Source organism: Anguilla anguilla, chromosome 4, assembly GCF_013347855.1.
Source record: "Anguilla anguilla isolate fAngAng1 chromosome 4, fAngAng1.pri, whole genome shotgun sequence".
Lineage (NCBI taxonomy): Eukaryota > Metazoa > Chordata > Actinopteri > Anguilliformes > Anguillidae > Anguilla > Anguilla anguilla.
Genome location: NC_049204.1, coordinates 60,731,415 through 60,753,766, shown reverse-complemented (window position 1 = coordinate 60,753,766; position 22,352 = coordinate 60,731,415). Strand labels below are relative to the sequence as shown.

Sequence of the window (22,352 nt, the reverse complement as noted above, 5' to 3'; positions counted from 1 at the left end):
TACCTAAGCTTACATGACCAATTAGAGACTGCAGGGAGGTCGGGAAGGGTGGGGAGAGGTGCAAGCTGAAGAGGTGAGTCTTCAGTCGTCGCTTGAAGCCGCAAAGAATTACCCATAGATGTCCTCCAGTAGAATCTGATTGTCATGCTTCTCATCCTAAAACCATCTTTACCAGGAGACACAGTGTGGCTCAGTCTGCAGGGCGGGTGACTGTCAACCCATGTGCGAATCCACCCATGCGCCCGAGGGTTTGATTCCCACACTGGGGCGACATAGCTCAGGAGGTAAGACCGATTGTCTGGCAGTCGGAGGGTTGCCGGTTCAAACCCCCCCCCTGGACGTGTCGAAGTGTCCTTGAGCAAGACACCTAACCCCTAACTGCTCTGGCGAATAAGAGGCATCAATTGTAAAGCGCTTTGGATAAAAGCGCTATATAAATGCAGTCCATTTACTATGGCTCTGTCTCTAACCCTCCCTGCTTTTCCTCATCTACATAAACTGCTAAATTACACGTGGAAGGTGGGACTCATCAAACAAACAAAAAAAACATTCACCTGTCCAGTTGGTAGAGTGACATGTGCACAACAATGACGTATTTAAAAAAGACAAACATGTACACATACAAAATACATGCATCCATATACAGAACATACACATATATACTACCAATAATGAACATAGATGTGCGAACAAATAACATAAATGGGAGTGTCAACATACGTAGTATTTGCAGTTATGCATCATATTATTAATCACAAAAGGCATACAAAATATAAGGGAATGCACATCTACCTGATGTGTTCGTAGCCATGACAATTTAGCAATGCCCCCAATTTAGCAGTAAACAAAGATGTACAACCAAGTCAAGGAATCGTCTGCAGTTGTTAAACACAGAATAAGGCCTACAGGATTAGAGACAACATGATAAACCGGGTTGCTCATTTTTATCTCCTCGAGTGTCAAGATCCAGAAACCCTGGGTAGAAGCATTATTTACAATATCACCCCCTCTTGGAGACGGTGTGATTTTGTTCTGTGCCCCAAAATTTTAACATGCTTATTGTTCCATGGTTTGCCTTGGCATGCAATGGGATGATTTTTGTCTGAGAGTGAACAACCCCTGCTGTTGTTTTTTTTTTCCCTGAATCTGTTATTTGAATACCTATTTGAATCTTACCTGTTATTTGAATATGATTTGAATTTTAAATGTAAATGTGACAGAATGTGTACAGAAAATGTGACTTTTTCAAGGCAGTTTCACTGAACGCACATACTAATACTGCCTGTTGTTCAAATTTAACGCAAATTTAACAAATTGTAATTTTGAAAAGAGTCCACCCTCCTGGTGTGTATTTGCAGTTTATGCAAACAAAAGAAAGCCGAGAGAACTAGAGATAGAGCCAAGATGTCACTCCCAGATTCTGTCACGCAGTTTCAGAGAAACTAAACTTATCTCTTTGTCTCTGCCAGTGTGAGAAACTACACTGCATTCTGGACTACAAATAATCTCTGTCAATTTGAGCAGTAAAATGGCACAGGCTGCAGGCCTTCTGGTAGAGGAGCAGTTGAGCTGCTCGATCTGTCTGGATATACTCAAGGATCCAGCGACTATTCCCTGTGGACATAATTACTGTATGGGCTGTATTAAGGGCTACTGGGATCAGGATGATCATACTGTTGTCTACAGCTGTCCCCAGTGCAGAGAAACTTTCAACCCAAGGCCTGTTCTGAAGAAAAACACCTTACTGGATGAAGTGGTGGAACAATTGAAGACAGGACTCCAAGCTGCTCCTCCTGCTCACTATTACGCTGGACCTGGAGACGTGGAGTGTGATTTCTGCACTGGGAGAAAGCTCAAAGCTGTCGAGTCCTGTCTGGTATGTTTGGCCTCTTACTGCGAAACTCATCTCCAGCCTCACTATGAATCTCTTGCTCTTAAGAAGCATAATCTGGTTAAAGCCACTGGAAACCTTCAGGAGAAGATCTGCTCTTGTCATGACAAAGCGCTCGAGATTTACTGTCGCACCGATCAGCAGTTTATTTGTTATCTCTGTACAATTGAAGATCACAGAGGCCATGATACAGTTTCAGTTGCAAAAGAAAGGACTGAGAAACAGGTAAGGACCAGAACTTATCACTTTATGCTTAGTTCTGGCTTTAAGGGGAACCCAGGGAAACACTGCACTATGGAAAAGTTCTCTCAATCACTCATTCATTACGACATTTTACAAAGCAATGGAAAATGTAATCAGCAAGCCTCTACACGAGAATAACTTTATTCTACTATGAAAGATATATTCTACAGTGGAAACATCTTTCAAAATACTCCCTGTATCCAAATGCATATATTCTGTTTCAGTCATTCGGAATACAATGTGACAATTACATTTTATTTATATTTTGCGTTACTAGGTATTATGAATGTACTTCAGAGTATGAATGCACTATTTCTCTGAGCTGTGTAGCTTTAAGTCTGATCCATGAAGTAGGCTTGAAGTTTGAAGTCCAGACAGTTCAAGGCAGTGATTAAGCACGTAAAATAGGAAGTGGACTGAGCTGTTTAAATGAGTTGGCATATTTAGCATTTTTATTACAGAAGCCATGGCTTAGAGCATGCAGAGATCAACAGAAAAGATTCACCTTTCTCAGCTTTGTAAAAGACAGAGGCATCAGTGGTGAAAAGATTAGCATTATGCTGCAGCTCATGGGAATGCATGTGCTGTTGTTTAGTGATGCATTAAATTGTAAACAGAGGACTGCTAACGTTCAAGATTTTCTGTCAAGGAAATATCCCTATTCATGTTTTTCTTGTCATTATTGAGGTGATTAAGCAAACGGGCGTATTGTGAAATGGGTGGAGGTGACATCCTGCCCATAGATGTACTGATGCAGGGAAATGATCGAGAAAGATGGAGTATCTGATACATTGTGATAAAGAAAAACATGTGTGATTTAATGTACTGTTAAAAATGTAAGTGGTCATTTGAAGTAACAGCTTATTAAAGTTATAACAAATAAACAGACATTGTTGTTCTGCTGCTATAGATAGTGGCTAGCTGCAACAAAGCGAAGTACTCTGAGAGGTACTCTGGCAGAAACATTTGCAAGCAGTTTTGTGTTTGATGATACAGCTTTCAAAGCCATGGCTCTAAAGTTTGTTGTAAGAATTGAAGCTGATACAGGGAATTGGCCAAAAGGTACACCTTTCATTGTTGTGGTCAGAGGTAGCCAGACCTGAAACTGTATTTGAATGAATTGGAACACGGTGACATGTCTCATGCAAATGTTAATATGCCTAGTATATGCAAAAGTGCAACTAAAAGAAAAAAAGCAAATTTACTTTGTCCACTACGCATAAAATCTCTCTGAAATTATGACAACAGTACATACCACAATAATGATACCGTGGAATGATTGATGTATGTCCACAGAAGCAGCTGGGGGTGACACAGAGTAAATTCCAGCAAAGAATCCAGGAGAGAGAGAAGGAGCTGCAGGATCTGAGACAGGCTGTGCAGTCACTCAAGGTGGGTACTGACCAGAGGATTCCAGTAAGAGCTGAGTGAAAGGCCTAGATAAAATATTCAGCCCTCCTCTCTCTGTGTCTCCTAACAGCGCTCTGCACAGGCAGCAGTGGAGGACAGTGAGAGGATCTTTACTGAGCTGATTCGTTCTTTTGAGAGAAGTCGCACTGAGGTGAAAGAGCTGATCAGAGATCAGGAGAAGGTTGCAGTGAGTCGGGCTGAGGGACTCCTGGAGCGACTGGAGAAGGAGATTGCTGAGCTGAGGAGGAGAGACACTGAGCTGGAGCAGCTTTCACACACAGAGGATCACATCCATTTCCTCCAGGTAACATCACTGGCTTTGACAGAGCTGTCTAATGGAGCTGTTCCTGATTCTTTATTTGACTGGAATTTCTGACTTATGCTTTGGACATGAGGACACAGTTTTTGTTGTCCTCTTAGCTTGTGTTAAGCGTTGTACTACTCCCAATTCTGCTCCACTGATGCTTAATCCTCTCTCTCTCTCTCTCTCTCTCTCTCACTCTCACTCTCTCATTAGAGCTGTCAGTCTCTCTGTGTCCCTCCAGGACCTGGAGACTTATCCAGCCTCACTATCAACCCACACATTTCCTTTGAGGCTGTGAGGAAATGTGTCTCTGAGCTGAAAGAGCATTTGGAGGACGTCTGCAAGAATGAAATGTCCAAGATCTCCAAGGCAGGCAGAGCAATGGGCATTTATGGCTGCTTCACTGAGACCAGAGAGCCTTCAGAAGCCAGAGTCACAGCAGCTGAAGTGGAGACCTGTCCCACCTGCTTGAAGCCCTGGCAGAACAAGCAGAGGCTGATATGTACTCATGCCTTCTGTGCAGCCTGTCTGCGTGACTCTGTATCTAGAGTGGGTCGTCAGTGTCCAGTGTGTCTAAAAGCACTCACAGTAGTGGGAGACCAGCCAGAGGGACAGATGACAGTGCAATATGTGGGAAACAAATTGTTCAGTATTACCTACAATATTCCCAATGGAATACAGACGGTAAGAAACTGATGATTATTAAAAAATTCTTCATAATTCAGTACTCTTGGATTCATGTGATTTGGAAAGATGGGCTGGTGCTTTATGACACTTCCTTTTTTTTTTTTTTCTTTTCTTCTTCCGGGTGTTCCCCTTTGGGGCCGCTGCATATGCTTTACACCGGATGCCCTTCCTGGGCTTGGGACCAGCACTACGAATGCACTGACTTGCGCATCCCCAGTGGCCGGGTTTTTGGGGCATTGGCCAGGATACGAACCCCAGCCATTGCCCCTCACTTTATAACACTTAGTAACACTTTACAATTAGGTCATGTGAATTGGCATTGAATAATGCAGTTTTTAACATGATGATTAATGATGTACAAATACATTAATTAAGGATGAAATTTAATGAGTAGTGAACAAATACATTAACTAATGTATTGGTTACATGATTATTTATACATGAGCGAAACATAGGATAAACTTATAATTAGTTAACCATTAACAAATGCATGAACTGCTTTTTTAAATCCCAGTATGACTTGGCATCAACTAATGTAGTTGTTAGTATGAATTAATGATGTACACATACCTTAACAAACCAGATGAACTTTCCACTAGTTATTAGTTAACAACTACATTAGTTAATGCGCCCCCCCCCCCCCCCCCCCCCCCAATAGCCGGGTTTCTTCTGAGATCACTTCCCATTGAGTACTTCTTCCCACCACTGTTTCAGTGTTTTCTTTCTGTTGTGGAGTTTTAAAAAAATTTTTTGTAACCTAATTTGTTTGGTTTTTGGCAGTTCAGCCTCATGCTGGTTATTGTCAGGTATCTCAGAGTAAAATACATGCCCCGATGCAGGGGTCACTGTACAATACATACCCCGGTACAGGGGTTACTGTACAGTTCATACCCCGATACAGGGGTCACTGTACAATACATATCCAGATACAGGGGTCCCTGTACAATACATATCCCCATACTGGGGTCCCTTTCAGACACATATCCCAGTACAGGAGTCACTATTAAACAAGGATACTGATCCACATGGAAATTCGTTTTTTTTTTCGTTCAGAAAACCAAATTAGAGGAATTTGACGAAAAATCACTGATCACAACAATTGTTTATTGTGATTCGTAATATGATTTTAAAGAAATCATGTAATGCCAACCAAGAACAAACAAATATACAAAAAAGCCTTTGAACTTCAGTGCGCTCCCACAAAACAAATTAAAAAGAAAACAGTCATGCATGCTTATCACCTTAAGAAATGAGCATTTCAAACAACACCTCATTTGTAATACAAATGCACACATCTATTTTTTTTGTTAATTTATAAACATAAGACAGCAATCACTGTATTCATACACGCATCATCCAAAATGAACTCATAATATGTTGTTGTATGAATACGTTGAGCACAGCCCCAGGCTCAATCATTCACAAATTTCATATTTCTTGTTTTCATGTGAAGTGTACACTTTTTAGTCTTTTTTTGTGTATATATAAAACTGGCAGACAAATGAAACTGAATTGAGTTGAAAATATGTGCCCTTAGACCTACAGTACATAAGATCTACTTCTTTACAGTCCCCTTTGCCTTGTGTGTTATATTATGTGTCCAGGAGGCCCATCCCAACCCAGGGAAGCCCTTTATTGGAATCCAAACAGCAGCCATTTTAACAAACACCCCAGAGGGTCAGGAGGTGCTGAAGCTGCTGCGAAGAGCCTTTGACCAGAAGCTGGTTTTCACTGTGGCTGCAACCGATGGAGCTGAAGACAGAGTCATCTATGCTGACATCCCCCATGCAGGACACCAGTAGGGATTTTTAGTGTGATTTCCAAATTTTCTCATTTGCTGGATTTAGTGTATTTTCTGTTATTTGGTGAAAATATGAATCACTGGATATGTGATCATCTCACAGTGCCCAGCAGTGTCAGTGTGACTGTTGTTCCCTCATGTCTGTGCTTCAGCTTCTGCTGTTCAATCTTTATGTTTGTGTTTCTGTATTCACTGAGAATGTAACTTTATACCAGAACATTTAATAACCAATCACCACATCCATACGAAAGCTACAAATTAATGCATATATGTAGGAATACAATTGAGAATTTTCCCAAAATGCTTTGCATACTATTTTATATATATTTATATTGCTAATAATGTACAAGCAGAGCTCATAGAAGCATGTGAGTCTGCTGCAGAGGGTGACATCATCCCCTAGAGTCAGGAGAAGAGTGTGATTGGTTTCCATGGTGATGGACCAGGGTCTTTAGCTTTGTCTGCAGTATAAACCTGACCTCTGCTGCAGTTGTGTAGTAACACAGGTGTGTCACAGCTACCAGAAAAGCTCTATTAATCATGAACTATAAATGCACATGAGTGGAAGCTGGAGTGTGTTCAGCGTCTTTGCTTCTCTTTACACATTTACAGTTAGATGTCAGTTTTCAGCACCAAACCTGTGAGTTTCTCTATGTCTCCTGTGTTGAGCTCAGTCCTGCTGGTCCTTGATCAGTGTGTGTTTCTTTCTTCCGCAGGAATGAGTGCTCGCAGCCTGGCTTCCTGAATAAAGTGAAGGCGGCACTCAGAGCCAAAGGTATTCAATGATTGGATGAACAGAGACATCAGATCCTCAGCACAGCACCACCAAATGGACCAGAAGAGAAAATCACCACATTACAAAGATGGGCACACAATAGATAGACATTAGAAACTGAGAGGAACCAGCCAGTTGACCTTTGCACTCAGAAAGAAGAATCATAACTGAAGATAGTAGCAGGTCACTGCTTTAGAAACACATATGTGATAAATCTACTCAGTCCTGATGGATCTCATTCTGCTGACTCTGTGATAGACTCTATTACGCTGAGTGCTCCTCTGTTCCTGTCTATGCAGTAACTGGATTGGTCCATCATTAACGACATACATCAATCAAGTGCAGGCCACACCCCAACCTGGTACATAGGTCATTAATAACATTAACTTCTGTTCATCCTCTATATTCTATTTGGGGTACTGGAGACCCCAGACGCTGTTTGGCAGCTCGAGGCTTGTTTGATCATGACTTTTCTAATTTCATGAGAACTGCCTATAAACGTATGATTTTGACTTGCTGACATGTTTCAGATGTCCACTACACAAAATTATGCATAAATTCTGTTTGAAATGCAACAGATTTTCATATGTTTTGAATCCCTGTTTATTTTTGAGGGTACAGTTCGCTCAATATTACTCCTCCAAATAAGCCAGTACATGCACTTGCTCATAAGTGCACAGATAAATGTGCACACACGTACATACATATACACAACCCCACACTTCCAGTGGTCTGCCTCTCTTTCTCTCTCTCTCTCACACACACACACACACACACACATAGACACACACTCTCTCACTCACACACAGACACTCTCACATACACACAAATGCAAACACACACACTCACACACACACATACACACACCATTTCATCAAAAGTGCTTGACACATTTTCCTCACTCAAAGAAATTGCAATGAACAGACGCACACACAAATACACACATGCATGTGTATGCACACGTACATGCACACACACCGTCTCACACAGACACATGCACACACACACATAGCAGAATAGCAGGCAGTTGGGATGCATTGGTCAGCTATGTTGGTCTTTAATTTGACCCCCCATTTCAACACTGATCTTATTTATTTCAGTCACTCCGTTAATCCATGAGCATTAACGGCCTTGTACATCTCACCTGCAAGGGGTTGGGGGAGAGGGGGATGGGCGCACTGATCTATGCTCCCACCCCCACCCCACCTCAGCCACACCCACTGGCCCAACAGACAGAATTTAAAAAGCTCCTCATCAGACCATACCAAATGAGTCCTGACAGTAAGATATAATTCCTTCATTTTCCAGCCCCCCCCACCCAACCCAAACACCAACCCCAGCCCCAACTCATGCTCACCTTGATGGCCTCCTTGGGACACCCTCCCCTCTGTCCCCCCCCCATGTTTTGATTCCAATGAGACTATTGCTCACCCCACCACTAAAAAAGAGCCCCCCCCTTCCCCCTTCTCCACACTTTTATGATCTCATTTACCTTGAGTGGACCAAGAGCCAGCAGCCGTGGGCCATGATGTAATGTCACCTCGTTTAAATAAAGCTGTGAGACGTATTCACAAGGAATGTGTGTGTGGTTGGGGTACGGTCTGTCTGGTGTGTGTGGGGTCGGGGTACAGTCTGCCTGGTGTGTGTGTCATTAAGCTACAGTCTGCCTGGTGTGTGTGTGTGTGTGTGGTCGGCTGTGGTTGGCCATTGCAGAAGGTGTCTAGACCTTGTTGGAAATCTCATGATTATGCAAAACTCTGTTGAATTATGCAATACATGGCAGAAGACAGGTGAGGTGAAGCCTGCAGATACTTCAAAAAAAAATTTTTTTTGGAACTGTTTGTTGCCTCATGTTGCTTTGGAAACGAACATAGCACAATTTTGACTGTCACACCTCTTTGGTAGCTGATGCATTTCCACTTTTGATAGGTTAGTCATATTAAGTTTGCATCAAACTTAATATGATTCACCTGTGTAGCTGCCCAAGGTTGAAATCCTCTTTCACATGGTTTCTGTTATTTTGTCCAACTGCTGTGCGTACGTACAATCAATGACTTATTTGAACCAACCAATGGGTTTTACCATCTAAGGCACAGCACAGCGATTGGTTAAAAGCCGTGTCACTGAAAGAACACACAAATGCTGTCTGTTGTTCAGTCTTAGTGAAGCCTCTTTCTACCACCTGTACAGGTGATTAAAAAAATTAATTGTTTTCATCTTCCATGTGAAATTTTGCAGTTTATGTAGATGAGGAAAAGCAGGGAGGGTTAGAGACAGAGCCATAGTGTGGGGAATCAAACCCTCGGGCGCATGGGTGGATTCACACATGGGTTGACAGTCACCCGCCCTGCAGACTGAGCCACACTGTGTCTCCTGGTAAAGATGGTTTTAGGATGAGAAGCATGACAATCAGATTCTACTGGAGGACATCTATGGGTAATTCTTTGCGGCTTCAAGCGACGACTGAAGACTCACCTCTTCAGCTTGCACCTCTCCCCACCCCTCCCGACCTCCCTGTAGTCTCTAATTGGTCAAGTAAGCTTAGGTATATAACTAGGTAAGCTGTTTATTTTAGTTTATTTTAGTTATTGCACTCATGCCTACTTGTTTAATTATTGCCTGTATTATTTGCATAGACTGTTTTGCTGCTGCTTTTGTTTGTGTTCAGATTAACCTACAGGGTCCAAGTTACACTACGCGGCCGCTCCCTGCACTTGGAACTGTACTTCCCTCTAGGGCTTTCAACACACTTGTTCCTGGTTACGGTTATACACTTTGTTGTACGTCGTTCTGGATAAGAGCGTCTGCCAAATGCCTGTAATGTAACGTAATGGCTGAATAATATTTAATTTTGACTTTTTCGCCTAAGAAATTTCTTAAAAGACTGGGGGGACAGTGAGGAAATAGGAGAGGGGGGAGGGACTCTAAACAAATGAGTTTGAAAAAAAAGTCCACTTTCTGTTCAGAGTCTGGCTTTTGTTGAGCGGCAAACTTCCTGTCAGAAATGGGTAAAGACGAACAGATCATATCTTTCTCTCTTCACTCCATGCTCTGCTCAGCATGGCCTCAGTCCAGCGCCACACCTCCTGCATCTGTGGGCAGAACCAGGAAGTCACTTCCACATTCTCTGTCACGCGGTTTCAGAGAAACAGAACTGAACTCTGTCTCTGTCAGCATGAGCGGTAAAATAGCAGAGACCAGCCTCAGTGTGGGTCTGCTCAAAACCAGGAAATATCTCCTGCTCTTTCTCAAACAGATTCAGAGAAAACTACATAACATTCTGAACTGAAACTAATCTCTGTCAATTTGAGCAGTAAAATGGCACAGGCTGCAGGCCTTCTGGATCAGGACCAGTTCAGTTGCTCGATCTGTCTGGATGTATTCAAGGTTCCAGCGACTATTCCCTGTGGACATAGTTACTGTATGGGCTGTATTAAGGGCTACTGGGATCAGGATGATCATACTGGTGTCTACAGCTGTCCCCAGTGCAGAGAGACCTTCACCCCGAGGCCTGTCCTGAAGAAAAACACTTTACTGGATGAAGTGGTGGAACAACTGAAGAAGTCAGGACTCCAAGCTGCTCCTCCTGCTCACTGTTACGCTGGACCTGGAGACGTGGAGTGTGATGTCTGCACTGGGAGAAAGCTCAAAGCCGTCAAGTCCTGTTTGGTGTGTCTGGCCTCTTACTGCGAAACTCATCTCCAGCCTCACTATGAATCTCCTGCTTTTAAGAAGCATAATCTGGTTAAAGCCACTGGAAACCTTCAGGAGAAGATCTGCTTTTGTCATGACAAAGTGCTTGAGATTTACTGTCGCACCGATCAGCAGTTTATTTGTTATCTCTGTACAATTGAAGATCACAGAGGCCATGATACAGTTTCAGTTGCAATAGAAAGGTCTGAGAAACAGGTAAGAACTGGAACTTATCACTTTATGCTTAATTCTGGCTTTAATGGGAACCCAGGGAAACACTGCACTATGGAAAAGTTCTCTCAATCACTCATTCATTACGACATTTTACAAAGCAATGGAAAATGTAATCAGCAAGCCTCTACACGAGAATAACTTTATTCTACTATGAAAGATATATTCTACACTGGAAACATCTTTCAAAATACTCCCTGTATCCAAATGCATATATTCTGTTTCAGTCATTCAGAATACAATGTGACAATTTCATTTCATTTATAGTTTGCGTTACTAGGCATTATGAATGTACTTCAGAGTATGAATGCACTATTTCTCTGAGCTGTGTAGCTTTAAGTCTGATCCATGAAGTAGGCTTGAAGTTTGAAGTCCAGACAGTTCAAGACAGTGATTAAGCACATAAAACAGGAAGTGAACTGAGCTGTTTAAATGAGTTGGCATATTTAGCATTTTTATTACAGAAGCCATGGCTTAGAGCATGCAGAGATCAACAGAAAAGATTCACCTTTCTCAGCTTTGTAAAAGACAGAGGCATCAGTGGTGAAAAGATTAGCATTATGCTGCAGCTCATGGGAATGCATGTGCTGTTGTTTAGTGATGCATTAAATTGTAAACAGAGGACTGCTAACGTTCAAGATTTTCTGTCAAGGAAATATCCCTATTCATGTTTTTCTTGTCATTATTAGGGTGATTAAGCAAACGGGCGTATTGTGAAATGAGTGGAGGTGACATCCTGCCCATAGATGTACTGATGCAGGGAAAGGATCGAGAAAGATGGAGTATTTGATACATGAAAAAGAAAAACATGTGTGATTTAATGTACTGTTAAAAATGTAAATTGTCATTTGAAGTAACAGCTTATTAAAGTTATAACAAATAAACAGACATTGTTGTTCTGCTTCTATAGATAGTGGCTAGCTGCAACAAAGCGAAGTACTCTGAGAGGTACTCTGGCAGAAACATTTGCAAGCAGTTTTGTGTTTGATGATACAGCTTTCAAAGCCATGGCTCTAAAGTTTGTTGTAAGAATTGAAGCTGATACAGGGAATTGGCCAAAAGGTACACCTTTCATTGTTGTGGTCAGAGGTAGCCAGACCTGAAACTGTATTTGAATGAATTGGAACACGGTGACATGTCTCATGCAAATGTTAATATGCCTAGTATATGCAAAAGTGCAACTAAAAGAAAAAAAGCAAATTTACTTTGTCCACTACGCATAAAATCTCTCTGAAAATATGACAACAGTACATACCACAATAATGATACCGTGGAATGATTGATGTATGTCCACAGAAGCAGCTGGGGGTGACACAGAGTAAATTCCAGCAAAGAATCCAGGAGAGAGAGAAGGAGCTGCAGGATCTGAGACAGGCTGTGCAGTCACTCAAGGTGGGTACTGACTAGAGGATTCCAGTAAGAGCTGAGTGAAAGGCCTAGATAAAATATTCAGCCCTCCTCTCTCTGTGTCTCCTAACAGCGCTCTGCACAGGCAGCAGTGGAGGACAGTGAGAGGATCTTTACTGAGCTGATCCGCTCCATTGAGATAAGATGCTCTGAGGTGAAAGAGCTGATCAGAGATCAGGAGAAGGCTGCAGTGAGTCGGGCTGAAGGACTCCTGGAGCGACTGGAGCAGGAGATTCCTGAGCTGAAGAGGAGAGATGCTGAGCTGGAGCAGCTTTTACACACCGAGGATCACATCCACTTCCTCCAGGTAACATCACTGGCTCTGACAAAGCTGTCCAATGGAGCTGTTTCTGATTCCTTATTGAACTGGAAGTTCTGAATCACACTGTGGACACTGACTTTCTGTTACCCTCTAATCTTGTGGTCAGTGTTGATTGACTGTCGTTAACCATTTCTGTCGGTACTGGTCAGACAGTGCTGTGATCACTTTGCTAATTAATTTTGATCTCTCTCTCGCTCTCTCTCTCTCTCTCTCTCCCTCCCTCTCTCTCTCTCTCCCTCTCCCTCTCTCTTTCTCATTAGAGATCTAAGCCTCTCTGTGTCCCTCCTGGACTTGGAAACCTACCCATCAGAACAAGCAACCCACATTTCTCCTTTGAGACTGTAAGGAAATGTGTCTCTGAGCTGAAAGACCAACTGGAGGATGTCTGCAGAAGGGAAATATCTAAGATCTCTAAGGCAGGCAGAGCAGTGGGAATTTATGGCTGCTTTACTGAGACCAGGGAGCCTTCAGAAGCCAGTGCCTCAGCAGCTGAAGTGGAGACCTGTCCCCTCTGCATGGAGCCCTTGCAGAAGAAGCAGAGGCTGATATGTACTCATGCCTTCTGCGCAGCCTGCTTGAAAAAATCTGTAGAAAGCCTTGGTCTTCAGTGTCCAGTGTGTCTAAAAGCACTCAGTGCTGGGAGACCAGCCAGAGGGACAGATGACATGGGGACATAGGCATAAGCCGCGTTTCCACCGCAGGAACTATACCCCGGAACTAGGAACCTTTTGAGGAACTCAGTGCGTTTCCACCGCAGGAACTAGGGTCTAAATTTAGTTCTGGGGGCTTTGTTTTACCCCCCAAAACGTTCCTGCTCGGGGGGTAGTACTTTCCGAAAGTACAGGAACCTTTTGGGTGGAGCTTGCAGCGCTGAACATTTCTGATTGGTCGAGTACTCGTAGCATTTGTGTTGTATTTATTTTCCGCCATTACCCGCCATGTTTGAAAATATGCAGCGGCAAACCAATTTATATTCATAATAACTTCAAATCAAACTTGTATGTTATGCGGCGCAGTAGCCTACTTTTGGTTATAGCCTGTCAACGTCTTGGAATTATAACGTGTGCTCTTCTGTTCTTTTCTTGCTTTAGTATTCGTTTTATAAAATGCTAAGCATTCGTGCTGGGACAGCATATTACGTAGGCTACCAAAACATTCAAACGGATTAATTCGGTTGCTGAATATTTTCTTCCGGATTTTCTTTGTTAGCCCGTTGTAATTGACTCAAAACGTTTGATACAGTTATGTGAGGTATGCGGTAGTTCTGCATAATTAACATTGGTGATACAGTACAAGCAAACTGGAAATCACCTTCCGCACTTTTTATCCGGGTAAAATAACAGGTTAATTCTAGTAATCTTCCCTTTAGCTTTTTCAGACTGCCGTAATTTTACTCAATTTTACTGCCATTTTTCAATTCCACGAAAAGACCAGGAAGACTATGGACTCATTTATGGTGCATGGTTCGCATCTGGAGGGCACACTTCGCTGCTCGGCTAGCAGTAACTTCGAAGGAAAGCAAACGGTGGCTGTACCACTACTAATTTACATTTTTGTACATGGAATTGACGACGAGAAAGTAATAAAACAGCAAATTGTTTACAACGTGTGCATGTTTTCTGCTGTTAATGAATGTGTTTGAGAGGATATATGAAAATCAATAAATACAAAAGTAACCATACATAGTCATTGTTGGTAACCCGTTGTATATATGTGGAATAAACCCCTCCGGGCTGTCCCGGTTATTAGAAAATAATGTAGGCTACTTCGGTGGTAGTATGGGGTTACAGAAGAAATCATATGACAGATGGACCGACGACAACGTCAGTGGGCTAATTTGCCTAATCTTCGCGGTACTTTAGACCCCGGTGGAAACGCAGACAACCATTGGCTGAAGGAACCTTTTAGTTCCTGGTAAAGTAGTTCCTGGGACTGAAAGTTCCGGGTAATTTTGGTGGAAACGCGGCTATAGCTTTACATATGATTCTGATTCTGATTCTGAAGACTATACATCATGCTGCATTACATACAATATTCCCAATGGAATACAGACGGTAAGACATTGATGTTTATTAAATTATTCTTCATTATTCAATAATGTTGATGTGATGTGATTGGGAAAAATACAGTTTTGCAGAAGTTACATGAATGGAGTTCACTGCAATTCTATTTCATCAGTTTGTTTCTGAAGAAAAAACACATTTCATTGCATTCTACTGTTCGAGTAATAGAATGAAGGTCTCCCATACGCTACTTATTTGTTTCATTATATTGGCCTAATGTGTCTCAGCATCTTGTCTATTATTATTCTGAGTGCAGTAGTATGTTTGTGTTGGTCAGCTCTCCCATGTAAAAACTCAGATTTTTTTTACCTTTATATCTCCTCCATTTCGAAACCAATCTCAATGCCAATTCGCATTCATGGTACAATCACCATGAACTTGCCAACTACTGATTTTGGTAATAGATACGTTACACCATTACTATGTTGTGGATTAAATTTGAATGAGACAAAATGTCCATAGACTTAACATGGGGAGACTAACTTGCAAACTCCGGCTAGCTTCTCCAAGTGTGTATAATTTAGTCATTCTAAAGTTCTAAATGAGCATTACTGTAGATGAGAACAGCAGGACAGTGTTATGTCCATAGATGTTGTCACAGGCAGGCAGGCAGGCAGGCAGCAGCAGATACTCACATCGACAGTAGCCATTCGCACTGACTTGCCTAAGTGACAATCACTTCATTTGTGATAAAGTGTCGGATCGAGTAAAGTGAGGGCAGCCAAAAGAGACCAGCTAGGTCGGGAGAAAAACACCAAAAACTTAGCTAGTGCAATCCGGGTTGGTCTATTCTGAGTTGCACTCCATCTTCAGGGGCGTGCAATTTAGCTAATCGCTAATAGTGACAGCAGGAGCCAGTCACTCAGTCACACACTGACTCTGTCAGACATGGATCCAGTAAAGCAAGGGTGAAACCACCATGGTGCTATACTGCATATGTTTTTGAAAAATATATAATGTAAGCATTTGATAAACTACCAATGCATGTTTTAGGATTATGTTTTGAATTTTATATGGTAATAATTTCCAGGGATGGTTTAGTCATAATAATACCGAGTTTTACTAATTAAACCTCCCAGTGCAAAGCCTAAGGAAATTAATCACAAAAAGCTATGTTTTCACTTTAATGTTTGCATTTGCCGAAACCCTCAAAAGACAGGAAATTAAATTGATCAGCCCTAACGATACAGAGGTTAGTATGCAATAAACATCCCGATGCAGGGGTCATTATAAAATCATATCTTGATACAAATGAGAATTTTAATATTTAATTGAATAGTCATTTGGTAGTGCGAATGCATGAATTTCATGAAATGGAATGTATAGAAACTATAAACAAGACAGAAACCACTGTTTCGATACATGCATCTTCAAAAGTGAACTTATATATTTCTGAGTGCAACCGAGATTAGGCTCAGTCTTTCCCAAATTTCCTATTTCCTGTTTCCCTGTTTCCCTCAGTAAAAACCGGCAAATTAAATTAAATTGAAACTTAAATTGAACATCCACACATATGTATATATACATGCACAGTTTCTCTTTTCCCTGTGTGTTACATTCTGTGTTCAGGAGGCCCATCCCAACCCAGGAAAGCCCTTTACTGGAATCAATACACAGGCCTGGTTACCAAAAAGCCAACAGGGTCAGGAGGTGCTGAAGCTGCTGGAAAGAGCCTTTGACCAGAAGCTGGTTTTTACTGTGGCTGCAACCGATGGCGCTGAAGACAGAGTCGCCTTCACTGACATCCCCCGTGCAAGAAACTCGTAGGGCCTTTTAGTGTGATTCTCAAATTTTCAGGATTTTGTGTATTTTTTAAGTTTTCTAATTTTTACATTCAGTGCCTTTGCTTCTTTTTACTCATTTACAGTTTACATGCCTGCACATTTCAACACCAAACCTGTGAGTTTCTCCATGTCTCCTGTGTGGAGCTCAGTCCCACTGCTCTTTGATCAGTGTGCTTTCTTTCTTCCACAGGAGTGAGTGCAGAAAGCCTGGTTTCCTGCAGGAAGTGAAGGCGGCGCTCAGAGCCAAATTCATTGAATGATTGGATGAACAGAGACGTCAGATCCTCAGCACAGCACCACCAAATGGACAAGAAGAGAAACACTCTGAAGATCACCACATTTCAAAGATGGACACGCAATAGATAGACATTAGAAACGGAGAGGAACCAGCCAGTTGACCCTTGCCGTTTATGAAGTCAGAAAGCAGAATGATAACTGAAGATAGTGGCAGGTCACTGCTTTAGAAACACATATGTGATAAATCTACTCAATCCTGATGGATCTAATTCTGCTGACTCTCTCATAGACTCTATTATGCCGTGTGCTCCCCTGTGCGTTTGTTTGCCGTAGCTGTGTTGGGTCTTCATTAATGATGTCATACAATCATTGGCCTATTTGAACCAATCACTGGACTTTGTCCTCCACAGCAAGCAAAACTGAAACACAGCGATTTGATTCAAAGCAGTGTCACTGAAAGCACACATCAACGCCGCCTGTTGTTCAGTTTTAATGAGGCTTCGCTCTACCACTTTGTTAAGTCTGCGTTGCAGCCTGTAAACAGTATGGAGAGACGTGAGTTGCTGCCAGGATCCGGTTCAAAGCCCTGACCCTTGCCTACCCTGCAGCCAACAGGACAGCCCCCGTCTACTTGCAGGACATGATTCGATCCTATGTCCCTGCTCGACCACTCCACTCTGCGGCAGCAGGGCGCCTTGAAACCCCTCCCACCCGACCAAAGGGATCACAGAGCTTCTCCACCCTAGTTCCCCAGTGGTGGAACGAACTCCTCGTCCCTCTCCGAACCTCCCCCTCACTACGCATCTTCCGTCGTGGCCTGAAGACTCATCTCTTCAGACTATACCTAGACTAACCACCACCACGCTGTATATTTCACTCTAAATCCCCCCCCCCCCATTTTTCATGACACTTGTTACATGTTGCCCCATCCCAGCACTTTTTGGTTATTTGTATTTTTCCTAATACTGTAGCTTATTCTTCTGCCTAGTTGGCTTTGCAGAGGTTAGGTCTGAATAGTGTTCACTGTGTGAACTAAACTGTGTTCTTGGCTAGAAATAGCTGTACAAAGTAAGTATTGTATCTTGCTGAACCCGTGTTTAGTAGTTGTCTATGATCATGAAATGCACTTTTTGTACGTCGCTTTGGATAAAAGTGTCTGCCAAATAAATGTAATGTAATGTAATGTGAGTTGGAGTTTTGGGGGTTAGGGTGCACAAAGAAGAGTGAAGTGGTGCACAGTAACATAGAGAAAGGGGAGGCTGCCTGACATAAACCACCCTCCATGTGTATATTTGCTGTTTATGTAAATGGGGTAGAGCAGAGAGGGTTAGAGACAGAGCCAAACCCTCAGGCGTATGGGTGGATTCACACATGGGTTGAGAGTCACCGGCCTTGCAGACCCTGCCACACTGTGTCTCCTGGTAAAGATGGTTTTAGGATGAGAAGAGTTTAATGTTATAGAAGCATGTCACTCAGATTGTTTTGGTGGAGCTCTGTGTATTACTGTGGAATACATTTTTTTGTATTCCACAGGGGGGAGGGGGGTTGTTACAAAAGCATGACAGATTATTATGGTGGAAATCTATGTGTTACAATTCTGGGGAGTGGGGAGCTATAAACTGTTAAAAAAAGACTGAGGGAAGCAGGGGCAGGGGGGGGGGCACAAAGTCCACTTTCTGATCGTCTGCTCTGAGCCTGGCCTCAGTCCAACACCACACCTCCTGCAGCAGTGGGTAGAACCTGGAAGTCACTCCCACATTCTCTGTCGAGCAGTTTCAGAGAAACTAAACTTAACTCTGTCTTTATCAGTGTGAGCGATAAAATAGCAGAGACCAGTCTCGGGGTGGGTCTGCTCAGAACCAGGAAATATCTGGTTTTGCCTTTATTGTGTTTAAGTGCTCTTGGCTATGAGATACATTATAAAAATGAAAGTATAGTGTTTTTATTATTATTTTAGAAGTAATAATTTAGAAGTAATAATTGAGGACTCACTCATGAGCAGAAATAGAGTTCGCTTCCCTTACTGATTAGAATGTTGCAAGAAAACAAGCAATTAAGTACTTTTTTGGAGCAGGCGAGGGGTGGGTTATCGATGAAGAGATTTTGAAAATAAACAATGTCATCTTTTCTTTGGAGTTTGAAAGCATGTTAATTGGTGGTAGCACGAGGGTCATTGTTATTTTCCCCGGTCCCGTTTCTGTTTTAAAACGTTAATGTGTTAACTTTTTTTGTGTGTGTGTGTGTGTGTGTGTGTGTGTGTGTGCTCCGGAACGCGTCGCTGTTGTTTCAGGGCGTGGCGCGCAGGCCGGTGGCAAAGCCGTCCGCTTCACTGCAAACTCTCAGAAGCCGGACCCGGGGAGTCCGGCTTCTGAGATCAGCAGATCAGGGGAGTTGAGATCAGCTGGAAGACTGCGAGGTTCCGGGGCCAGGGGCTGGGGCCGTCAATGATTTAGGATTGCTTGTCCGGCCTGGAGACCGACTCCTCCCTCCAGTTTTGAAAGCAAGGATCTCATTCATCCAATTTTAGGCCGGGAGGGCTGCAGTGCCTCCAGGTGTTCAGCAGGCTTAAGCACTCACTTTCAGTCACTCGGCCTAGAGGGTCCACGCTGCCTCTGCTTTACTAAGTCTTCAAGCGGGGGGCGTGATGCTCAAATCCAACTTTATTTTGGATTTTTTATGAAATACATTTTGCAGGCTTTAGAGGTCTGAGATGCATCCACCAATCACAGCTCTTGGTCAGTGATTTCATAGACCAATGGTGTGCGACGCGACCAACTCCATTCATGTGGCAGCCCTGCTATACCCCTATAGGCCTCAAGCACGGGAAATTTGGTTGAGTTAAATTATAACTATGGGTGGCACGGTGGTGCAGTGGGTAGCACTGCTGCCACACAGCAAGAAGGTCTTGGGTTCAAATCCCGCCTTGGGCCTTTTTCGGGTGGTCCGGTTTCCTCCCGCAGTCCAGAGACATGTAGTGTTTTTATTGATTTAAAATTCCCAAAACAACCAAAATGCATTCCTCTAAAAGTCAAAAACTCATCAAGAAAAAAAATCTAAGACAAAAATTGTAAACAAAATTTCAACATCAAAACAAAGAAAAGTCCATTCTTTAAATCAATAAACATCAATACATATGCCTAAAACACAAAATCACAACAACAGTATACATATATACATATATATATATATATAGTATTTATTTATTTATTATTTATTTTTAACACAGACATTCTCTGTTAAAAACAGAGATACAAAATGATACTGTTTGTATAATGCATCCTTACACTGTCATATTATACTGTGTATTTGGCATGTTTTCATCACCCTCAAGAGAAACACATTATTTTTAAGGTGAGCCTCTGTCATTAAGTGTTTTTATACTGAGAAGAAATGTTTATATATAGATATTAAGAAATTAGTGTACATAGTTCCCTGGGAGACAATCCAGAGAGGAAATGATACAGTAACGTGGGGAGGGGCTACACTTGATTGATGTATGACGTCATTATTGAAGATCCAATCCAGTTACTGCATACACAGGAACAGAGGAGCACACAGCGTAATAGAGTCTATCACAGAGTCAGCAGAATCAGATCCATCAGGATTGAGTAGATTTATCACATATGTGTTTCTAAAGCAGTGACCTGCCACTCTCTTCAGTTATGATTCTGCTTCCTGACCTCATAGAGTACAAAGGTCAACTGGCTGGTTCCTCTCGGTCTCTAATGTCTGTCTATTGTGTGCCCATCTTTGTAATGTCGTGATTTTCTCTTCTGGTCCATTTGGTGGCGCTGTGCTGAGGATCTGATGTCTCTGTTCATCCAATCATTCAATGAATTTGGCACTGAGTGCCGCCTTCACTTTATTCAGGAAGCCAGGCTGCCAGCACTCACTCCTGCGGAAGAAAGAAACACAGACTGATCAAGGACCAGCAGGACTGAGCTCAACACAGGAGACATGGAGAAACTCACAGGTTTGGTGCTGAAAACTGACATCTAACTGTAAATGTGTAAAGAGAAGCAAAGACACTGAACACACCCCAGCTTCCAGTCATGTGCATTTATACTTCATGATTAATAGAGCTTTTCTGGTAGCTGTGACACACCTGTGTTACTACACAACTGCAACAGAGATCAGGTTTATACTGCAGACAGAGCTAAAGACCCTGGTCCTTCACCATGGAAACCAATCACACTCTTCTCCTGAATCTAGGGGATGATGTCATCCTCTGCAGCAGACTCACATGCTTCTATGAGCTCTGCTTGTACATTATTAGCAATATATACACAATAGTATGCAAAACATTTTGGGAAAATTCTTAATTGTATTCTGACATATATGCATTAATTTGTAGCTTTCGTATGGATGTGGTGATTGGTTATTAAATGTTCTGGTGTAATGTTTTATTCTCAGTGAATAAAGAAACAGACACATAAAGATTGAACAGCAGTAGCTGAAGCACAGACATGAGGAACAGTCACATTGACACTGCTGGGCACTGAGAAATGATCACATATCCAGTGATTCATATTTTCACCAAATAACTGAAAATACACTAAATCCAGCAAATCAGAAAATCACACTAAAAGGCCATACCAGTTTGCTGTATGGGGGATGTCATTGAAGACGACTCTGTCTTCAGCTCCATCGGTTGCATCCACAGTAAAAACCAGCTTCTGGTTAAAGGCTCTTTGCAGCAGCTTCAGCACCTCCTGACCCTCTCCGTTTCGTGGTAACCAGCCCTGTGTATTGATTCCAGTAAAGGGCTTCCCTGGGTTGGGATGGGCCTCCTGGACACAGAATTTAACACACAAGGCAAAGGGGACTGTAAAGAAGTAGATCTTATGTACTGTAGGTCTAAGGGCACATGTTTTCAACTCAATTCAGTTTCATTTTATCTGCCAGTTTTACATATACACAAAAAAGACTAAAAAGTCTATACTTCACATAAAAACAAGAAATATGAAATTTGTGAATGATTGAACCTGGGGCTGTGTTCAACGTATTCATACAACATATTATAACTTAATTTTGGATGATGCATGTATGAATACAGTGATTGCTGTCTTATGATTATAGTTAAAAAAAAATATATTAAATGTGTGCATTTGTATTACAAATAAGGTGTCGTTTGAAATGTTCATTTCTATAGGTGATAAGCATGCATGACTGTTTTCTTTTTAATGTGTTTTGTGGGAGCGCACTGAACTTCAAAGGCTTTTGAGTTTATTTGTTTGTTCTTGGCTGGCATTACATGATTTCTTTAAAATAATATTTATGAATCACAATGAACAGTTGTTGTGATCAGTGATTTTTCCTCAATTTCCTCTAATTTGGTTTTCTGAACAAAAAAAAAAACAAAAAAAAAAACAATTTCCACGTGGATCAGTATCCTTGTTTAATAGTGACTCCTGTACTGGGATATGTATCTGAAAGGGACCCCAGTATTGGGATATGTATCTGAAAGGGACCCAAGTATAGGGATATGTATCAGAAAGGGACCC

The 22,352-nt window shown here is 42.1% G+C and overlaps 3 protein-coding genes and 1 long non-coding RNA gene across 7 annotated transcripts in view; 3 read left to right on the top strand and 1 right to left on the bottom strand.

Moving 5' to 3' along the window:
* LOC118225477 (E3 ubiquitin/ISG15 ligase TRIM25-like) overlaps positions 1-22,352 on the bottom strand; it is an 81,799-nt gene that overhangs the window by 35,455 nt on the left and 23,992 nt on the right. The gene's annotated exons all lie outside the window — the stretch shown is intronic.
* LOC118225481 (E3 ubiquitin/ISG15 ligase TRIM25-like) lies at positions 1,516-7,628 on the top strand. Its single transcript, XM_035413945.1, has 6 exons — positions 1,516-2,116; positions 3,431-3,526; positions 3,615-3,848; positions 4,062-4,532; positions 6,140-6,333; positions 7,053-7,628. Exons 1-6 carry the CDS (start codon positions 1,529-1,531, stop codon positions 7,120-7,122), a joined length of 1,653 nt encoding a protein of 550 aa, XP_035269836.1. The 5' UTR covers positions 1,516-1,528; the 3' UTR covers positions 7,123-7,628.
* LOC118225488 (E3 ubiquitin/ISG15 ligase TRIM25-like) lies at positions 10,069-13,570 on the top strand. Its single transcript, XM_035413957.1, has 4 exons — positions 10,069-11,020; positions 12,332-12,427; positions 12,516-12,749; positions 13,025-13,570. The coding sequence occupies exons 1-4, from the start codon at positions 10,430-10,432 to the stop codon at positions 13,439-13,441; spliced, it is 1,338 nt and encodes a 445-aa protein (XP_035269848.1). The 5' UTR covers positions 10,069-10,429; the 3' UTR covers positions 13,442-13,570.
* On the top strand, positions 14,692-17,141 carry LOC118225505. The gene is made up of 2 exons (XR_004764835.1): positions 14,692-16,590; positions 16,802-17,141. It is a non-coding gene; the product is annotated as an uncharacterized LOC118225505 (long non-coding RNA).